General features: G+C 41.6%; 2 protein-coding genes across 2 annotated transcripts in view; one reads left to right on the forward strand and one right to left on the reverse strand.

Moving 5' to 3' along the window:
* Positions 1 to 3884, forward strand: part of GPA33 (glycoprotein A33) — a 16426-nt gene extending 12542 nt beyond the window's left edge. Inside the window, exons 5-7 of the mRNA XM_008631547.2 lie at positions 1684 to 1797; positions 2253 to 2376; positions 2802 to 3884. Of these exons, the coding sequence (XP_008629769.1) occupies positions 1684 to 1797; positions 2253 to 2376; positions 2802 to 2892 (329 nt within the window). The 3' untranslated portion in view covers positions 2893 to 3884. The remainder of the gene's footprint in view (positions 1 to 1683; positions 1798 to 2252; positions 2377 to 2801) is intronic.
* A 4962-nt stretch (positions 3885 to 8846) lies between these two features.
* MAEL (maelstrom spermatogenic transposon silencer) lies at positions 8847 to 21643 on the reverse strand. Its single transcript, XM_017731461.1, has 11 exons — positions 21299 to 21643; positions 19115 to 19217; positions 17018 to 17173; positions 16502 to 16543; positions 15782 to 15909; positions 14990 to 15044; positions 14512 to 14653; positions 13738 to 13800; positions 12981 to 13113; positions 12687 to 12765; positions 8847 to 11911 (listed from the first exon to the last, which is right to left on the reverse strand). The coding sequence occupies exons 2-11, from the start codon at positions 19170 to 19172 to the stop codon at positions 11796 to 11798; spliced, it is 972 nt and encodes a 323-aa protein (XP_017586950.1). The 5' UTR covers positions 19173 to 19217; positions 21299 to 21643; the 3' UTR covers positions 8847 to 11795.
* Positions 21644 to 21649: the final 6 nt, after the last annotated feature.

Below are 21649 nucleotides of genomic sequence, written 5' to 3' on the forward strand. Positions count from 1 at the left end.
ACACAGGCCCTAATATTTTATTTGCTTTCATTTTAAGTCAGAATCTGGAAGGAAAAAGGACCTGAATTCCCACAACAGGACCTTGACAGAACTGTTTATACAGAAATCAGGGTTTAATACTGTTTTAAGTGTAGCAGTGACAGAGGACTCAGATTTATTCCATTAAACAACTTTGTTTTTTCCTGGCCTGTCCAGCTTCAGGAAGACTGAGTGGCTGTACCTACCCTTCCTGGTTTAAGGGAAGTAAACTAAAGATGGTGAGACTCTACAGGATATTCCACACTCACGAGTCGATTCTTGCATAAAATATGCAAAGGACGAAGCATCACCGCGGGCAGGAACTTCACTCATTTCATTGGCCACTAAGTGGTGCCAGCGCATCACACACAGCCCTGAGCACATCGGGACGGGTCACAGCAGCAGCTTCTGCTGTCACCCTGTCCTTCCCGGGGACAGGAGTCTCTGCTGGCCCATTCCCACCTCATTTCTACTTGGCCATGGGTGCTCTGATGAAAGCAATGTGACAACTGTCCCCTGGTGCCCCAGGCTGGCTGGATGCCCTCCTATCACTACGGGCAATTTCCTTCTGTGCTGAGCAAGTCCCACTGCTGCAAAGTGTGCAGAACCCCCTCAGGAGACACTCCAGTGCTGACAGTACCTGACCCACATTTTTCCCTATTTGACCCACTCAATTACTTTTGATTTGATAGGAGGATTCAAATTCCACTTCTAGACTGAGACTTTGAGAGCTACAAACATCACACACACACACACCAAAAACAAAGGAGGGAGACAAGCAAGTACAAGGAGTATACAGAGACTAAAAGAAAATGAAAATTAAAAAAAAAAATCAAGCCCATGGTCTGTCACTTCTCAGTTTGCATGCTCTTCTATTATCTGGCACTAGGTGCCAGCAAATACTAAACATAAAAAAGTGAGATCACAGGGAAAATAGGAAAGTCACTGAAAGTTTTCAGGCTTTTGCTTTCAGAGCAGGGATCTGGACCTTTCTCACAAGCAAAAAGCATGGACTACACATAACCAACATCAGCTGGAGATGTACCAAACAAACTGACTGCCTGAGCAGACAGAGCTAAGCTTCAGCCTGTGGTTCGGAGCTGTGTGAGGTTGGACAGAAAGCAGCAGCATCACTGTAATCATGTCTCTGCAGTTCTTTTCCATCATTTATTTACACAGCCTCTGTGGCCTCTCCGAGACTAGAAAACTTTCCCCCCCACTGCTAAATAATTCATATCTGAAATCATAAGAGCTGCAGGATTGAAGAGCTTTCTCTTGTTTAACAAGTAAATTCATCAGTTCTCAGAGCCAGGGGCTGGTTTGGGCATCTGACATTTCTCAAAATCCAATGCCAAAAAAAAAAAAACCAACTTTCTCAAGCACAGACACTTCTTTACCCTCCACCTACAATTTTCTTTCTAAAAGGAATGTTCAAATACCACATGTTCCCTGTAATCAAAACAGCACACTTCTGTTTATCCTCCCACAAATCACACTAAAACCTAGGGATGAGCATGGCAGCTCCCAAGCAAGACAGAGCAATCCATCAGCTTTAATAACCTCTCATCACTCCAACCACCCTGGGCTGGAACTGGAGGGCTGCTGTTGCTGCTTCCTTCCCTGCTTTAATTCTTTTTTTTGGGCCTGATTTGTGTTTCACAACAGGGCAGCAAATAACTTTGACGAACATCTCAGCAGACACCTCTGGCTTTTACATCTGCACTTCAACAAACATTGTGGGAACAGAATTTTGCAACGTGACAGTCAGCGTTGTGCCACGTAAGAGATGGGGCTGCCTGGGGGAAGAGGAGTACCAGACAGAGTATCTTAGCTCAGAGTCAAAGCTTTAATGGAGGGGAATGTTGGTATCTGCTTTCTGCACACCTTTAAGAGAGACCCTCTCCACTGGTTTACATGCTAGTAGAACACTCACCAACTCATTGGGTTAGTTCAAAAATGACAGAAAAGCTCTACAGAGTCAGACAGCACTGAGTTTGCAATGCCTGAAACTAAACTTTATAAAGAAGAGCAGTTGTTCAGATGCTGGGGCTCCTCCCTGTTAAGTAGCTAATTAACTGCTCCTGTACTACCTAGTACAGAATTATTTCCAGGTGCTGTAGTCAAATAAATGTGGCTTCTACTCAGTCTGGATCTGGTGTGGGGATTTGAAGTCCAGTGATTGTGCTGAGCCTATTTGACATCATCTTCCCTGCTAATTCCTCCCTTCCATGCAGCATCCATGAACATAGCTCTGTATGCTGGCATCATTGGGGGAGTTGTTGCTGCCATTGTGGTGATTGGGATCATTGCCTACTGCTGCTGCTGCCGGTCAAGCAAAGACACTGACTACGAGATGACGTGAGTACCTCTCCCTATAGGAGTGAGTGGAACAGGTGAAGGGCTCTCCTTTTCCCTCCAGCATCAACAGATGGAGTGGAAAGCAGGGGAGAAAACAGAAATTTGGGAAAGCATGCACTGCTTTCTCCTTTCAGTGCCTACCCCAGTAACTCCCATCTCTCCTCATGGGACATGCCCAGGAGCCCCAGACACCTTTGTGTCTCTGGGTAGAACCAAAGTATTCAAACCTTGGATCACACATGCTATGAAAAAACCAAGCAGCTCATATACATCTTGCATCACCAGCAAGACTGAATTTGTGGACTTCAGTTTGGTACAGCTCCAGATCAGCTTAGAGCAGTGCAAAACTATTCTAACACAAAATCTCTTCAGTGAGGTTTCTGGCTGGTTTTGATTAATATCTCCACTCCTGAACAATGTTTCAGGGTGCAAGAAGACAGAAGTGAACCCTCCAGGCAGACGCCAACGAGGCATGAGAGGCATGAGAGCACAGAGGAGGACGTGGAGAACGTGTGAATAAAGAAGCCACTGCCATCTCCAGGATCTGCTGAGGCACAGACATCACTGTAGAAAAGAAATCAACCCCTTTCTTACTGCAAGAAGTTGAATTATAAAATGAAAGCCAAAGGCTCTGCCTTCAAGTTCTGTGAGAAAGCATTCTTGCTTCCCTGGAAAGAAGTGCTTGGTGTACAGTGAGCACTACCGCACACTCTCATAGCAGAAAAATGCACGTGGAGCACTGCTGCACCCAGTCATCCAAAAATAACCAGTCTTCCAGACTTCCCACTTTCTGAAAAAAGAAACCAGTCAGGTCTATTTGGAGAACAGAGGAATAGAGTTGCTGATGTATCCCCAGATCCACAAAAGGTTTCAAGGTCACCAACTGCGACTGATCAAGGAAGGGTGATTTTGTTCACTGTGTCATGCAAATGTCACAGCTTTCACCGCGGTCCAACACAGAAACTTTTTTCATGGAAGTTGAAGCAAGACGATTTTTAAAGGCATTTTATTAAATGGGTTCTTTGTATATATTATACATGCACACAGAAATAAACATATGGAAAATATTAATAGATGACCAGTGAGTCTCCTGTTTGGGGCAACAGTGCATACTGAAGTCACAGAAAAGGTAAGAACTTAGATGGGGAGCTGATTAGAACTAGAAACAGTCTAGTACCTATTTATTGTCAGACTCCTGAATTCTGAGTTCTAGCTCCCAGAGTTCTTAATTTTCATTACATTATTCTTTCCTCCTGATTGTTGCATGGGCATGTCAGAAAGAGTCCCTTGCTCCTGCTGCTTCTGAAAAAATGACAGTGTGAGAGCATGTACATGACAAGTACCTCTTTAAAAGAAAAAGGCAGGGGGAAGGGGAAGGAAGAAGGAAAAATCCATTTTTATTCAAAACTGTAGCAATTTAATCAGAAGCACTCTATGTGCAAGATGTGTGCAAATGTGGAGAGAACTCCTGCCACTGGTATCTTTGGAAGAGAATGGACTGTCCATCCCCAAGGATGGGCATTAAAGCTAAGTAACAGCTGGTTTAGGGTTGGTTGCCTTCTTTGCAGTAAAATATTTATCCTTTCAAAACTCCTTATTGCATCTTCAACTTTGGGAGTTTCAGAAACTTACAGCAATGCCTCCCACATACCCTTTAGCCCCAAATAGTTACTGTAATAAAAATCTAAAATTTAACTTCAAAGGAGAACCAGCAATCCTCCTACACATGACCAGCATTTTCTAGATTTCAAACTATGAAAATCACCCTACCAGAACTGTAATTCTGGCTTGCTTTCTGGCTGCCTTTGTTTTACATAATACTTAAAATACAATTACTCATTTGTAGTGCAATAACAACTGCAAAGACCAACAACAGGAGTTCTTTACAAAGAACACACAAATCTAAATCTCTCTGGCAATGGACAGCCTGAAAGGCAAGACATCCTGAGGACCTTTTCTCATGATGTGTGACAAAACACTGCAAAAATGGATGGCTAAAAAAGAACATTGCACAGAGAAGCTGAAGGCAGATAAAAATGAAGTGCATAGCTCAGAAGCAGAGCTGGTATGCATTCTATTCTCATTGTAACAAGCAAGTATAGTGTGAATTATCTAATTACCACTGTAACACATTTCTACTGTGAAACAAAAGCTATTTCTTTTATAAATGTTACAGACATTAGTCAGCACAACCCATTTCCTCCACTAAAACCCTGTGGCTGAAGAGGGCTTCTGCTGAGGGATGGATAACTCTGTGGATTCTCAAAGATCTTAACTGGAAAGTCCAGCAAAAGGACTTGAAAATTATCACCAGAATAACACCAGAATATAGCCAGAAACTGTCTGTGGCCACTAAACCATTGTAATACTGTGCTACATGTCCCACACTCTTCACTTTTAGGATACGTGAGGCTTAATTGCTGTTTGTCAGCTGAAGTCTTCAGGTAACACTTGCACAGTGGTCATTTTAGGCATGAAGGAAAATGCAGATTAGCAGACCTACACTAAGTTGTCTGAAGAAACCAGCCACAAAATAGAGAAGAGTTTATATAATGACCCCCAAACCTCCAATTCTCTGTGAGCAGATTCCATAAGAACTAGCAGAGGAAAAGCAAGAGAGTTCAACTCAACGACCTTTAAAACAGAACTACTTGAAGTTTTGCAATGCTAAGCTTAGTTCTACACTGAGAAATAAACTAAGTGATACATGGAGATATGGCTGGGATAATTCAGTGCTGCTTATCACTTGTTACCTTTTTAAAAATACCTTGGAAGTAGTGCATTTATCAGAATGCTTTATGTGTTTTTCCTCAACGAATTTGTTCAACCCCATCAGCCAGAAATACACAAATACACACATTCCAACTCATACCTTATTCCAGGGTTTTCCTGCGACTGAATTCATTACTTGCCTGTCTTGTGTGTCTTTTGAAGCAGGAATAACTCCTGTGGTATAGGCACAACCTTATGCAAAACTAAAACCAGCAATAATGTATTTGGAGGGAAGATAAATTAAGCTAGTGATACTTAACTAATTCCAAGGAGTTTATGTATACCCAACTTCAATAACCACTTCCCTCAAAAGGGAGGAAGGAGGGACAAAATGTATGACCAGGCAGAAAAGTAAATTCCTACTTTATCCCCTTTACATAGCAAACAGTAAACTTCTGTTTAGTTATGGTTCAACTTTCTCTATTCGCAAACTTATCACAGAAAGCAAACAGGCTGGTCAGGCGTGATTTAGCATTGGCAAATCCATGCTGACTCTTTCCAGTCCCCCACTTCTCCTTCATGTACCCAAAAACACATTTCAAGAGGGCTTGCTCCATGACTTTTCCAAGGAGTGCAGTGGAACTGAGAAGCCCAGAATTTCCTAGATCACCCTTTTGACAGATGGGTGCAGTATTTGCCTCCCATCGCTGTGGATTTCCTGTGCTCTCTGTGACCTTCCAAAGGTGAGAGAACGGCCTTGAAAAGGTGTCAGTCAGCTTCCTCAGCATCCTGGGATGCAGCCCATCTGGCTCTAGGGACTTGGCATGGGTCTGGAACTCCTGCTGCTGTTCTCCTCCCTGAACCCTTCCTGAGTACAGATTTAAGAGCCCCTCTTGGAAACGACTGAAACAGAGAAGGTACTGAGCACCCCAGCCTTCCCTGCACTACCCCCAGTCACATTACTAAGTCACTCACCCCATTCAGCACCGGGACCCTGTTCTTTTGTTCACTCTTTTACTGCTAACAAAGTCATAAAAGCTCTTCATTTTGACCCTGATCTCTTGTAAGCATCAACTCCAGATGAGCTTTAGTTTTCCAAACAACATCCCTACAGTCCCGGCCAGTGTTTATGGATTCTTTGGAGCCCAAACCTGCTTCAACCTCCCTTACACTGCACTAGGACTAGAATACAGCCACAAGATCCCTGTAAAGGCAAGAGAGTCTTCCCAATCAATCTCCCTGCATTCCTGGACTGCTCTTGTTGTTTGGGAGACACCGTCCTTAATGAACAGCCAACCTTAATGAACTCTACCCTACACAGTTGCCCTCAAGGATTCCACCCTTTCCCATCTCCCACACAACCCCCCAGATCTGCTCTCACCGTCTTCTCCACTCTTCTCAGGATATTGGGAAGGATTTCCAATATTACACACAAAAGCTGGTGCTCCCACAGCCCACTTCAAGACTCAGTACAGTGCACAATTCACAGCTTGTCAGAAAGACAAGAGTTAATTATCTCACCATCCTTGTTGCTAGAGCAACTGCACTCTTTTTCTGTTTATTTGCATCATCTGTTCCAGGAAAGACACCGAGGCAGTGTTCTGGCTGATGAAGTTCACAGTACAACGATCAAACCTCCAAGATTAATTCCGGATGTGCTGGAGCTACTACTAAATTTATTACAGCTCAACGTAAGGGAATTTGTAACTTCTGTTGCATTTCACCTGTTCACTAGGGATTGAAGGGAATTATTTGAAAATGGCATTTAGAAAAGTTTATGGGAGTCTCTAAGACAGAACCATGGAAAAGTGAGGGAACAGAGATAATACAGGGTTAGATTAATAGAAGTGTTTGCCAATTTCTTCATTTTACTAAATCATTGCAATAAAATTTATTGGCTGGCCGTTCTAGGGTGACAGTGAGGGATGATAATCCTGCAGAAGTCATCAGGAGGGCAGAAACTAGATAACAAACTTGTTTTTCTCCTGCTCCACTACAGTACATTTACTCTGCCAAATGGAATATGTTGTTAAAGCCTCTGCAGTCAGCTGCAGCTACTTCTATCAACCAGAAAATAAACCCAGTTTCACACACATACTTGAGTCACTTCACTTTTGGGCAAAGTTCAAGATCCTTGCTAGCAGAAAGGGTTAGCACTTTTTAATTCAACTAACAAGTCCAAAAGCACAATTCCTCTGTGATAAATATGCAGGTTTTTTTACAGGTATCAGGAAAAGAAAAATACAACTATTTTACAAGAAATGTGAGACAGGGTTTCCTAGAATAGAGTTTTTCATTCACCCAAAACAAGCACTTATTCAGAAGAATCTGACCTTCAGCACACCACTACTTGACTGTGACTGCTCAAGACCCAGAATCACTGAAATGGCAGCAAGTTTCGTAGTTGGGAATGACTCAGCATGGACCTCACTCAAGGCAGCTGGCACAGGACACACCCCAGGGAATGAGCATCAGCTGTTTCTGTTTGATCCAGGATCACAGCACTGCTTCCTCCAGCCTGACAGGCACCCCAACAGCACAGTCCAATGCCTGACACCTGACAGACCCTCCACACAAAAAATCCCCACCAAATCACCGCCTTGTTTCTATCTTTTAGGATTTGGATGAGTAACACATTGCCAAGGATGCAACAAAGATTTATCTTACCTTAGACACAGCAAACACCCTCTGATAACATCACAGTTATAATGCAGATCCCAGAACTAGCACAGGCATCAGGAGTCAAGAGATAACGTGGCTTCCCTTCCCACACATCACTCACTGTCCAGCTTCTTTTCTCACACCTGGGAGGTAAGGAGGGAAAGCTGCTCTCCATGTGAGAGAGCAGCTGGAATGCAGAGCTCCACCTGGGAACACACCATGAGCCAGTTGGGAGCTCTTGGGTTGGACACAGAGGGCAGGCCAGTGTGGGTGACATTGCAGGGCATGTCTGCTACAGGCAGTCCTGCCAGGATGAAGCTCTCAAGGCCTTCTTCACACCTGTGAGGAGCCTGACACTTGACGGAAGTGACCGAGGAGCCAAGGAGCAGAGGTGCTCCCTGCTGGATCTCATCCTTATGGGTAAGAAATAACTGGTCAGAGATGTGAAGGCTAGGGGGCAAATTTAGCTTCAGTCACCATGAGATAGTGAAGTCTGGCGTCCAAAGAGGGAGGAAAACAGCAAAAAAGCAGCACCACAGCCCTGGACCTCAGGAGAGCAGTCTGGCCTTCTTCAGAGATCTGCCTGGAAGACTCCTGTGGCACATGGTGATGGAAAGAGGGCCAGGCAAGACTGTTGATTTTTCAAGTATTACCTCCTCCAAGATAAACAGCAGAACAAGCAGAGGTTAACCAAAGGAGCTCCTGACAAAACTCACCCATGAAAAGGAAACATGCAGGAGACAGCAGCAGGGAGAACTGACTGGGGAGAAACACAGAGGTGCTGTGTGTGTGCAGGTATGGGAAAGAATAGGAAAAGGTTAGGTAAGAATAGGAAAGCTAAAGCCTACTCAAAGCTGCATCTGGTGAAGCACATGGAGGGCACAAAGAAAGATTTTTGTGGGTGCATCTGAGTGGGAATGGGCAGCTGGTCATAGAGGGCACAGCTAAAGCCACCTTCACCTCAATCTTTACTGATAAGACCAGCCTTCCAAAACAAAATTCAACTTAAAGATGTCAAAACCAGGTTCTGTTGTATCTACAGTATAGATGTGTGCATGTAAGAGAATGCTGGAGCAGAGACAGTGTTCAACAGGAACTTCTGCCACATCCCTCATTCCTGCAGTTTATTGAAAGGAGAAGGTGGACAAGCCAGCAGTGAGTAATAACAATTAAATTAGAAGTAACAGCAACTGCTATTATCTATGCTAACATGTTTTATTTTTCAGTATCAGTTACATACTTCAAATAGAGTGTAAAAGGAATGGTTACAGGTCACTATCCTGATGAAGACTAGATCAGCAAAGCTGTCACTACAGTCATTGTTTTCGTGACCCTCAGACAACCGTTCTGGCCAAAACCTCTAGAGTAGCAATACACAATTCAACCATTTGTCTACTATTGTTATAACAAGGGCACAAACACCTATGCAATGTGTGTGTTAAACCAGGATGACTTTAACCCTTTGCTTTCATGGGAGTGAACCAGCTACACCAACAGCAGGGCAGGAAGCCAGGTCTGATAGAACCTATCAAAAGTCTCCTTTACAAAAACAACTCTTTAGCCAGTTCGACACATGTGGTACCAAACGCCCACACGCAGAGCGTTGTCACCATTACTTTTACCCTGTCGGAGGTACATGTTTAAAGCTCCCAGGCTGCACCAATCAAACTCTGCTCAAGAGCCATTCTGCCCTGCCTTGGTTTTGTGTCCCCTTGAGAATTTTGTCATGCAAGTGGGGAGAATTTTGTCCTGATTTTGACACACTTCGTGCCTTGCCAGTACTAGTCCCTGCACTTAGGAAGTGGGCTAGGCTTGCAATCCCTCATCTTTACTTTCCTTTCCTTAAGGGAGAGAAGCATTACTTTATTGTGCTTGTTTTTCAGAATTTATTTTTCCAGAAATCAAACTGCCAAACAGCCAGGGACACAGACCTCCAAAATGCAAGAATTTTCTACCATCCTTCAACAGCTGTTAGGGTTCCCCCTCAATTAAGTGCAGAATACCAGTATGAAATGGGTTACTTTAAGTTGGTGTACTCATTCTAACCACATAGATCTTATTATTTTCACTACAAAAAAACCCAACTAGAGTTGCTGGCTGTTACAGTAAGACAGTTACTGCCCCAGTTAACAGCCCACTGCCTGCAGCATATAATTAGATCATCTACAGTTTATGTGCTATTTTAATTTACAGGTGATAAGGTACAGATATGCCACCGAATCCTAACGGCATTTTCCCACTTCTGCTCAGATTCTTTGTCTCAGTCTTGATATGCAATAAGGTTTAGTAACAAATGTTCTTAGGTTTGTGTATTTAACACTAAGTATTTTAATAATAATTTTTAATGAATTCTCTCCTACATAATAACTGAAACAAACTTTTATTGCAACACTGCACTTTGAAAAATAATTCAAAGACAACAGTTCTGTATGTCATGAAATATCAATGCAGCAATGGCTGTCAGTTAAGGAACTTGCACAACTCTATACAAATGCGGAAAAGACGGTCTGTTACAACATTCCCGGGTGCTTCATTGGTAAATTTCAGACTTAGAGGTTTATTGTCCCTTATTCTGTGGAAATTAAAATTAGCAGGTAGAACAGCAGCCCCAAAGGAAGGAAATACAGAATCAATTGAAGAAATTCAGTGATAGAGGTGAACAGTTAGGTAAGAATAGAAATGCCTCAGTGATCCCAAAATACTAGAAGAAAGGGCTCAACTGGCCTTACAGCAACTGTAACAGGCTTCCAACTAAACCAGCGATGGCCTTTTCTGACACACCGATCAGCACGCTCAAATAAACCTCTTATTTTGGCTGCATTTTGCGTTTTGCTTGCATTTGTTTTGTTGAGTTTTTCCTTATTCAAGGGAATGAACCACCTCATCCTGAGTTTCAGTACCTACATGGAATGAAATCTTCACACAGTTAGTTGCTATGGAAATAGTATTTCAAAACTGGACATCTGCTGGTACAAAATTTAGGAACAGCTTAACAAAATAAGCTCTTAGTTCTGAGAATCACTTGCTCAGGAGACACATGGACTAAGCACAAGGCTCAGACCGACAACTTTTTGGGGACTAGTCCAAGCACTACCTCCACAAAAAGGAATATCTAACTTCCCTAGAAAATATCAGACATCTCCCACTTTTTTATGTGCCCCCAAATAATATGACTGGTATCTACCCAGCCCGACTAAACTCTTGTGAAATGTATCAGTTTGAATTTGATATTCCTTCCAAAAAAAAAAAAAAAACACAAACCCACCAACCAACCCTGTAACACCTACACTTCTCTTCAGTCTCTAAGTTTGAGGGACATGCATTTCTCAAAAAGAAAACAGATGCAAATTAAAAAAACCAATCTATGCTGTACTTGTCCCCAATGTATATAACACAGCCTGTGCCTCTAAGTACATTAACAGATGGATAAATTTGCCACAGTATTTCTTTCCAGACATTTTCTGTAAGGTCTGCTTTTTTGCCTTGAAAGACCACTCAAATTCTTCATGGCTAAAACTAATATATTACAGCAAATCTTTGGGACTATTGACCTTTAATTAATTCCCCTAGGGCAGCCCTTCACACCTTCAGTGCTTCCCCCCCTGCACCAGCTTCTGAAGCAAGACTGTTACACACTGAAATTCTATCTTCCACATGCAGGAGATGGGAAGGCTATTAAAAAGGAAATAAAACAAAAAGTCTAAGTTGTCTAAAGTCACACTGGTCACTAAAGAATTCTTCTAATTCAATTATATTGATTAATCAATCTTGAAACTGCACTCCATTCACTAAGAAATGCAACTAGTACAGCAAGTATTTTTAAAGATGTGACTGTCAGGTTCCTTCAAAATACATCTTCACATAGATAATGAACAAGATTTTTTATCTTCTTTAACTCCAGTCAATAGTGTTATTATTCTAACAAGAACTTGAACTGTCAAGGTTTGCACAAAAGATGAAAAACTGAAGTCTGGAGAAACTACTGGTTATCTTAGGGAAACAAAGAAAATTAGGATTTACAGCTGTCCTGGATGTGAAAGAAATTTTCAGTTACTGAAAGACTTGGATAGACCAGACGCACTTCTCAGCAATCGAGTAACTCCTCTTCCTTGTACAACACTTGTTCCACAAGGGAAGGTCTTCACACCACATGGAGAATCACCTATTAAATCAAATACAGTTCGCACATCAAATCAGCCTTTAAAGCTTGCATAGATTAATGGAATTGTTCTTTATATGCTGTGGAGCTGAACCTATTCAACAGCTCTGATACAAGAAGTCAGGCAGATCGTGTCCTCTACAAACACCAAGACCATAAGATCATGATTTCCAGGTGGAACAGAGTTTAATTTAGCATTAATCTGTGCACAAGAAATCAAGCTGCAAACTCAGAATTCTTACACTTATTTATCTTGCAAACCTGATTCTGTTCCTCTGAAGATTAGCCATGAACTGCCCAGAGAACTGAGCTCAGAGGCCTTCTAGGGAAAAAATCCTGTCTGCAAAGAGACTTTAGAAGAGCAGACTTTATAACTGAGTTGTGACAGAACACTTGCAACAATGACAAGCTCAGCCTGTACATAAAATGATTTAAGAGCAAGGAGAGTATTTTAAACATGGTCCTGCCTCAAAACACCTGGGCATGAGAATGGCTTAATGTAACAGAAAAGCACAAATGAGAGAGCAACATTTGTAAGAAAAACTAAATTTGCAGAGATGTTTTTTGACCCTAAGATTCTGCCCAGTAAGAAAAGGGCAGCTCTTCATGCTTGGGTCTTCAGAAATTCAGTGAAATCCATACACAAGAATAAGCACAGCTCATGCAGAGCTGTGCACCACTTAGAGGCAACATCTAAGGCCAGAAATCTGAAAAAGCAACAACTGGGTTAAGTTTAAAGATCTCTTTCCTCTTAAAAATGTGAATGTTTCAAACTCACGATTAGAAGGGACAAACTCTTGATCCTGTCTTGGAGAGCCCAAAGGCTTGTCACACCCAGAACTCTCAGCTTTCATTTTCTGTATGAAAAAAGAAACATTCAAAATAATGTACATGTGTCTGCTAACATGAAATATACACCACTAATCCATCAAACCTATGAATTATGGTCAAAACCCTGTGAGTTCATCCGTCTGCCCAACATACGTCACAAAGGACAGCATCCAAAGACAAAAGAGATCACCTGAAATTGGCAACTGGAAATAAATCAGGGTGTCAACTGAAAGAATCTGACCTGGATATGTCCAGCATTCAGTTTCACAATCCTGGTATTTGTGCTTTGATCACAATCAGAGTCTTGCAGAGGCAGGTGAGCTGCTGTTAGTGGGACTCCATACACACTAGCAAAAGATTTACTGATGCAGTAACTTGACCAAGAAAAAAAAAGGAAAACAAGGAAAGTTTGGCTAAGAGGGCTATAATGCTTATGTTTAACAGCACAGCATTTTCAATTCTTCAACTGGCAAACAAAACCAACCAGGGCCTGAGATGCACAGAGCAGATACCAGAGGACAGAAGGACTTTACATCAGCATCACTGCATCCTTCCAAGACCACCAGTCTGTTCTACAACTACACATGAAATGAAAACAAACTGCTTCCCCACATTATCAAATTCAGCACTTGGAAGTGTGAAAAGCAACTTTTTTTTTATCAGGGCACGGCAGTCCATGGTGAGTTTTTTGAGTGAAAGACTATTTATTATTGTCTCTGTAAGTGCTACTACTGCTGTCAACTGAGATCATAAACTGCATTTCCTCGTTTCCCAACTATTTACTTTTCCTTTCTCCCCTACAAAAAGATTACAGAACCTTATCTACCTACATCACGTCAGACAGTATGAAGTTTCCAAAGCAGAGATAACCTAGAGTTTAGTGAGTATACCTCTGAAGCAAAACAGTGAATTCTAATGCAATCAACACTTTTCTCAACATTGCAATACTAACAACATAAAAGCCATCATGCTGGAGGCAACTCCTTAGCAATACTCACCTGATTTTCTTACAGGATGCCAGAGCACAGCAGATGATATCATTCTCCTCATGCCACTTGCACCTACATGAAATTAAGTTCAGGCTTATTTCAGAAGCACCTACATTGTTAATCAACAAGAGTAGTTGGTCTGGTCGGATGAACAGGAACAAATATTAAAGATGGTATCTTTTTGTTGCAGTGACCATGCAGTACCTTTAAAACTTCACAGAGTTCAATAGCTTTGCCCTAAGTAGTTTATGAGGAGTTTAAAGGTTTGCTTATCAGGCAACCTGCTTCATACTGAGGTGGGAGGCAGGGAGAAAAGAGAACCCTAAGAGACAAATGGAATTTAAACCATTTGAACCATTTCAAGTTTCCCATTAATGTGAAATAGTTTCTCATCGCATAAACATCCTCTTTCCTCTCCAAATGTGTGTTTTAAAGCAGATTTTTCCATTCTCCTTAAGGTTCCCCTCTAGTGTGAAGATACTCATGGAAACAGAAAACTGCCTGACTATAAAAAGACAAAGTGACACTGATGAACCCAATGGATCTTAAAACCCATATTCCAAGCAGACTTCCAAGAATAATTTATATGTTTTTTCTACTGAAATTTAATATCAAATTATTGGCTCTTAAACCAGTAGCAGAGGAAACACTAGAGTCTATTTCTAAATTAACTGCATAATCACCCAATATACTCCTGCAACACTGCAAGCAAACACCACTTTTTGTACAAACACAGAAGAATCTGAAAGCAGGCACATTTACACAAAGAACCACCCAACACACCTGGTATTACTGGAGAAATCCCACAGGCAGACATCCAGTTTTCTATATACCCAGATCTTAGATGGCTCCTTTTGGTATTTCTTCTGGTACAGTTCTGTAATCAGGTCTTCTACAGCAAAAAGCTCCCAATGGCTCTCAATGCCTACAGTTCAGTGAAAATCCAGGCCAGGAGAACAGGAGTCAGTCAATGTCCTGCTTGGCTCATTTCTCAGTCAGTCCCTGTTCCCTGCCCAGCCTCTTATCAGAGCATCAAAGCTCAAAGTTATTCCACCAGTGGTTTTAATAAAACCTGGCTTCCTAGAAAGCGGCAGGAGAAAGGAAGAGGAGGAAGCATGCAAAGCAGTTCTAGCTATCAGCACCAGCTTTTATGAAAACTTTGAGACACGTTTGTCAGACAAATACAGCTGTCCATGATTACACAGCCCTTATTTCTGGGGGACGAGAGGAAAAGGAAGGACAAAAATTATCCATTTCCTACCTGTTATGCTGGCCATTCGACCAAGACACCAATTAATTCGGAATCTGTCATTAGACTGGAGGAAAGAAAATTTCCATCACGTCAAAGGAGTACAGTATATAATTCTGACACTTGCATGACTTCTGAGTAGGTCTGAGAAAGTCACCTCCAAACCAAAATTGTTTCTGGGACTGAATGTAATCTCCCTGACAACTATCTTGAAGAGGAACCAAATTTCATGCATATTTGTTCAGAGCTCTATATTTATGGACGGAGCCTAAGATCTTGTCCCTCCCTACCTTTTTGAGGATTAATATTAGCTTTGAATTGAATTGAAACATAATATACCTGTTATGAAACTTAAACGCCTCTGAATCCTAAGATTTTGTTCTGTTCCCTGGAAAATGGAACTTGAGCAAAAATTTAAGGCACGTGTTATTCTCAAGGGTAGAAGAGTCATGAAAACGTAAAAATATCCCTTCAAAAAAAGCAGGATTTATGACTATTATTGAGCACAACCAATTTAAGTCAAATCTTAGGAGCCCTTAACTAAAGTCATAACAATGTCAGAGAACAATAGACCCTGTTCATCAGTAGATTAGAACCAGAAGTGCAGGCTGAAAATAAGAAGGCAGAAAAATTAGGTCTCTGCTTTACAAAAAGGTTGGCTTCTAGAGGCCATTTCTTCTTGCATGGAACTGGGACACTTTGGAAAGGGTGTCTTTTCCCAATTATATGCACACTGATTAGGTTTTAGGGTGAAGTATCTCCTTAGTCACCCAACAGGACTTCAAGCTTTGATCTTGACCATACCCTGCAGAAGAAGCGAGGCTGAGCACCTCTGGCAGGCTGGGCAAACTCAAGAAGTTCCCGTAGGACAACGGCATAACAAGAACGAGGAAGGTGAAATCCAGATATGGGGATCTTATGAGTTTCATCACCTAATTGAGGGGGGAAGGCACAAAGTTATGGGAAGTCCAGTTTCTGTAAGAGATACAGTTCCCTCCTCCTTTTTATCTTTCTATGTACATATGTATATACACACACAAACACACACACTCCTCCACAGACAAGGCCTGTGATTAAGCAATCGAAACCTTGCTTCTGTCAGCAGGTCTGGGCTGGGAGCAAACACTCACACTCTTAACCCTTTTAGAAGGCCATTATCCAAGTATGAGCCGTAGGAAAACACAGGCCAAATTTGGTCCCTCTGTACACAAGGAGAGGAAGTGTCCTAATAGAAACAAATTGGAATCTATAAACATTACTGAGAGTCACAAAGGAAACAGGCAGGCCAAGCCAGACACAACAATGGTGTAGATATTTTAATTCTGTTAATATATGCCAAGCTGCTAAACATAACTTTTAAATATCAAGCAGTATCTTTGAGTTACCCTGTTACTAATTATCACTACATGCTGAAGATACACACAAGGATTATCAAGACTTAAAAAACGTTTGGCTACAGGTCAGATAAGCTGAGTCTAAAACTGCACACCTTTGCATACCATTCTTTTCTCCATTAATACTCACCAGCAGTCTGGCAGTGGTACCGAAAACCACGTGGTGGTACTTCTGCAAAAAAGAGGAAAAAGTACAATCATCATCCAACACCAACAACAAGAGATCCTTAACTCTCAACTCCACACCACAGCTTCATATACAGAAAGGAACAGCTTCATCTTCCCTTGTGGCCTTGTAAAAGTGCCACAACTATTTCTGGGGAAGTTATTTTCAGTTACGTGCATTTTAAAAAACAAAGTGCATTGTATAGTGTGTTTAGGTCCAACCAAGAGCAACAGTCACTGACATGAAATATAAAGCACAAACACGTGCACGTCTTCCTGAATTTAGCCTACCCTCTTTGAAGTTACATGCAGTTCTGACACTAATTCTGCTCAAAAACAATCAGCACTGCTCTGATATTTTAAGAAGTCTGACCACTTAAAGTCAAAGAAATAAACTTGTCTTAATACCAGAAGTCTAATCTGGGCAGCAGCGACACCAGAAATCCTCCCTCTCACCCCAGGTACACTTCCTGGAACACACCTGGATCTATGAAGTGGTGGAAATCAGCCATGATTCCATCCTGTAGGGAGTACTTGACACACCCAATCTCACAGGGAAGGAAGCGCTGCTCGCACTGGGGTGGCAGCTTCCCATAGCTGTAAATGTCCAGGAAGTAGAAGATGTCTGCAATCACATCTGAAAGAAAAAGAACAAAACCACCTTCAGACAATCTACCAGAGGTTACAGATGCCATGCAGGTCTCCGCCTCATCCAGGGAAAGCTTTGGTGAACTTTCTCCTACGACTGGGTGAAAAAGGGTAACGATCAAGCAAAACACACAGCTCTTCTTCTGTATCCAAGAGGACACGATAACAAACTTATGGAGAAGTCAGGCACACTGGTAGTGCTGGTAACACCTTCCAGGGATGATGCTGTGTGTAGAGATCAGGCAAAAAAACCCAACAAATAAAAGCAACTACAAAAAAAAAGCCAACCTCCAAACCCAAAAGATGTTAAGAGGCCTGGAATCCAACAGGAACTATTATTCTTTTTAAGGATAGGTCTCTTTGCCCTTTCAGAAAATAAGGTTAGGGGAAAACCAAATCAGTAGCTGCAAACAGCCTCACAAGCTCGGTTTGGCAGCTTACAACACTCAAATGAATTGGTAGCAATCTTGTGGGGCAAGAAGATGAGAAGTTAATTAAAAGGATTGCTTCTCCTCCACCAAATGAGCTCCCAAAGAAAGCAGCAAAAATACCCAATACAAACATTAAGAAACAGATTTATCATTTACTAATTTTAAAAGTATCCAACTATGAAAAATGTTTTACAATACACCTTAATCCTTCTCTTCATGACTGTCACAATGTCCTCACTGAAATTTAACGTAGCTATTTTATCCTTACTCTAAACTTCTGCCCCTCACCAAAAAAAATCCTGCTTGCTCTACTAAATAATAGAGATGTGTAACTGTCTTTACACATAAATAATTTTGTATGCCAGACTTTAGGACATTTAACACCAGTTGCCCTAAGCTTGAATGGCCATGTTCGCTTATGTGGGTCTTAAACTGCACAAGCTGTGGGGTCAAAGGAAAGACACCTCTCCTACCTTATGAAAAAATGGATATAGCTACAGGGAACCATACAGAACTTTAACTGAGAAATATTAAGAGCAGTATCATGAAATGTATCTCAATTATCCTTTATCATTATGCCTCTCATTCAGCTGAAAGATCAATTGTGTCAACTCAAGCCAGCATTATCAACCCAATCAAATCTGCATCACAATGACAGGGGAGCATGACCCCTGGCACAGAGGGCACTAGTAAGTATTTCACTTTTTATGCAGCTACTGTTTCTTGTTCCCCCATAACCATGACAACATGAAAACAGTTCAAGAGACTGAGGTAAAACGCTGGAGCTGAGACTTAACCACACAGCAGATACAGCTTCTATGAACTGGCTTCTTGACTTACCTTGTAAGCACTGCCTTTTATCATTCTTCAGAATAACATAATATTAATTGGGTAGAAGATTACAAATGTGTTCACTACTCAACTCTAATTAGAATATCCATTTGAAGGTAGGGTACAGGTAAGAAAGATTTAGTTTTTGAGAATTCTTTCAATAAAGGAAGCAAGTCAAGGTGTTACAAAGGCACTGACCAAGTGCGTATTCCCTCTTTTATTCTCCCAGTGAGGCCAGGCCCTTGTTTTACCTAGCACCTCTACCATACAAATTTTGAACTTTGATACCTAGCAATTCTTCACCCTTTGAAATTGGTACAAGCATTCTTTTATGCTGAACTTGGATTAGGCCTTGTCAAATCATAAATGGAGGGCTTGACAAATTACCTTTTCCTTAAAAATCTTGAAATAACTGTTACGAAACCATTAGTGGCTATATTCCCATTGAGCTAAAAAACAGAGTATAGAATTCTTGGAGTTTGGGGAGGAAGGGTATTTGTGCTGACTTCCCTCTACCTTTTACAGCAGTAGCCCAGTAGTGTCAAACGAACAGCTGACACAGACAGCTTTTAGCAAAATGTAAAGATTCTTTGTAGAGGTACCACTGAGAACATCCTCAAAGGGCAAGCTCTCATCTACCAGGATCAACTGCTTTAAGATCACCATACCCTGGTCATTCTTCCAAGACAGAGCACAGGCATGTGGCAAAGGAGTAACACTGGGCATCTTTGTGGTCAGAGGGGCAGGAACTGGATCAGGCAGATTACATGTCTGGAAAAGATGAGAAAGTTAAAAAAAAAAAAACCCAACAACAAAAGAGTCTTCTCACCCCAAATAAAGTCCTTCAGCTCCTTATATCAGAGAAAAACGCAACATCCACTAACACCTGTGGTTAGGTAGGACAGTTTATATATAAAAAGTGCCTGTATACCTGTAGGCCAGGAAGGCAGGATTTCTCTTCAGTACCTTTGTCAACCCGTTACCACTTTAAAAAACTACAGCTAAATTTACAAAATGTAATATAAAAAAAATATTTTTTTAGGTTCAGCCACTTGTCACAGGCAAGGAACTCTTCAAACTGGAATTTAAAACATTTTTCCATAAGTTTTTTGAAAAAAGCACCTGGCACATGTGTTAATTGTCTTTGACTAGGAAACAAGTTCATGAAAATCTGATAAAACCCCAAGGAAGTCATTGGATTGCTCTGAAAATCCATTAATGAACAATAAGCTTTTAATAGGACGGGAAAAGAAACCTGGCAGGCTTGCAGAATTTGATCATTCAAACCCAAACTGGGAATAACATCCACACCCAGGTACACTGATTGCAGATAACCATCTTAGCCAAAGTTAACTGGTTATCAGTTTGAACCGTCTAAAACAAAATGAGGAATTATTCCCATCTAAATAAAGTCTGGCCACCTCCAAAAGGGGAACATGACCTTTCACCACACAAAGTGACTGTGGTTGTCTGTGTACACGGCTGGGATTAATAAACTGAGATCACATAACCTCATCTATACACATTTCCCTATTTCCACTGACAAGCAGAAAGGACAGCGATCTTTATTTTGGCAAAGCAATTTTTCCTGTCCCCTACTACAGTCTTCTAAAATGCTACAGCTTGTGGAAGGAAATACAGAAGCCTCCATTTATGGCTTACCTGCCATTTCACTTAGTTCTCTACGATAGATAAAAATGGAGTTTCATTAATTACATCCCCTCAGCCTGCTAAATGACACAAGGGTGATCACTTTTTAAACAGCTTTTTCCCAAACAGGCAGACCCCCCAAATCAGAAAACATTGCTTAACACCTCCCTTCCACTATAAATTGGCTAATTCAACTAATCCATATTTACTAGTTACTCCAAACTACAATCATTCTGCCACTCCCTCTATCACTATGTAAGTGTTTCGAAGTCCTGGAATTTATGCTCACCATTAATTCACAGTTCATAGTCATTATCTAGTAATAGAGCATGAAGGAGTAAATGCAGTATTATCCATGTGCTCAGTCAAGCTCTTTCCTTGGACACACAAGTTTTTACACTACCAAGAAAGACTGAAATAAAATAAGCTTTCTGACACCTCACAATTTAAACTCTTAACTAACTCTGCTTCAGGGAAGTGCTGGAAGAGGAAAAGAGACAGAAACAAAAGGGACACACACACCTTTCCAAGGCAGCAAATAGTAGAAATGATCTGTTTAGCACCATTTCCAGCCACAACCATACACACTCAGCTTAACTCAACCGCCTACTCCTGTATTGTCCTCCACAACAGTAGTACTACTCTGTCCAATATCCAACCAACCCAAAAATAATGGCAGGGGGTAATTATTCTATTTGTGCATAGGCTGCAACATTTCATTGACCTGGTTCACCACACAGCTCCCCGAGAACAAACGAGCTGCCTCTAAGATGTGCTTTCAAGCCATCAGACAGCAACTACCTAAACCATTGACACTCACAAAGCAAAAGCAACATGAACCTATGACACAAAATAACACCAATTTACAGTATAAATTAAAATGAAAAAAACCCAACTAAGTCAGGCACTGCAAAATACTGTTAAAACTAGGGTGTTAGAGAAGTACATTTTACTTGGTAAAAGAGCGCACAGGAACAAGCTCTGCTGGTTTGAAGAGGTATATTTTTACCTTCAATTCAAACCAGAACAATTATCCGCATAATCTTCATAAGGGTACGAACTACTACTGCAGCCATAACCTCCAGAGGCTGGAGGCTGTGGAGAGCAGGTGGAACTTTCACAGCATCCTGTGGAACCGGCCACACGTAGCCCAAGACCATTTACTCCTCCTCCTTAGAGGGCGTTCCATTCTCAGCATTTACCTCCTTTACTGTAGTCTTCTGAGAGCGTTTCTTGCTATTCCATTTACGAGCCTTCCCTGCATACAGTGTCTTTTCTTCCTCTGTCAGGGACTTGAAGGAAAATTAACCGTTATTAAAAGGTTTCTAACACCTCCTTCTAGTAGTCCCACAAACCATTTCCAAAGGACATTATCGATGGCTGCCAAGACTGACTCAAACACTTCCAGTCCTTTTTTCCTAACAACGCCGTAAGCCTTGCTTCCAAATACACAGCAAGGTAAAGGTGAAGGACCTCCGAGCGAGGGCAAGCCACGAACAAGAGACGCCCTGGACCTGCTCCTGCCAGCCAGGGTGGCCACCACGCCGCCCACG

This window comes from Corvus brachyrhynchos, unplaced genomic scaffold, assembly GCF_000691975.1.
Source record: "Corvus brachyrhynchos isolate BGI_N302 unplaced genomic scaffold, ASM69197v1 scaffold152, whole genome shotgun sequence".
NCBI classification, from domain to species: Eukaryota; Metazoa; Chordata; class Aves; order Passeriformes; family Corvidae; genus Corvus; species Corvus brachyrhynchos.

Coding starts and splice junctions, on each gene's coding strand:
- MAEL (XM_017731461.1), bottom strand. CDS start 19,172: ATGCCCAGTGTTACTCCTTTGCCACATGCCTGTGCTCTGTCTTGGAAG. Junction 14,654..14,989: donor TCGAATGGCCAGCATAACAG/GTAGGAAATGGA, acceptor ACTGAACTGTAG/GCATTGAGAGCCATTGGGAG. Junction 13,114..13,737: donor GCATCCTGTAAGAAAATCAG/GTGAGTATTGCT, acceptor TTCTTGGTCAAG/TTACTGCATCAGTAAATCTT.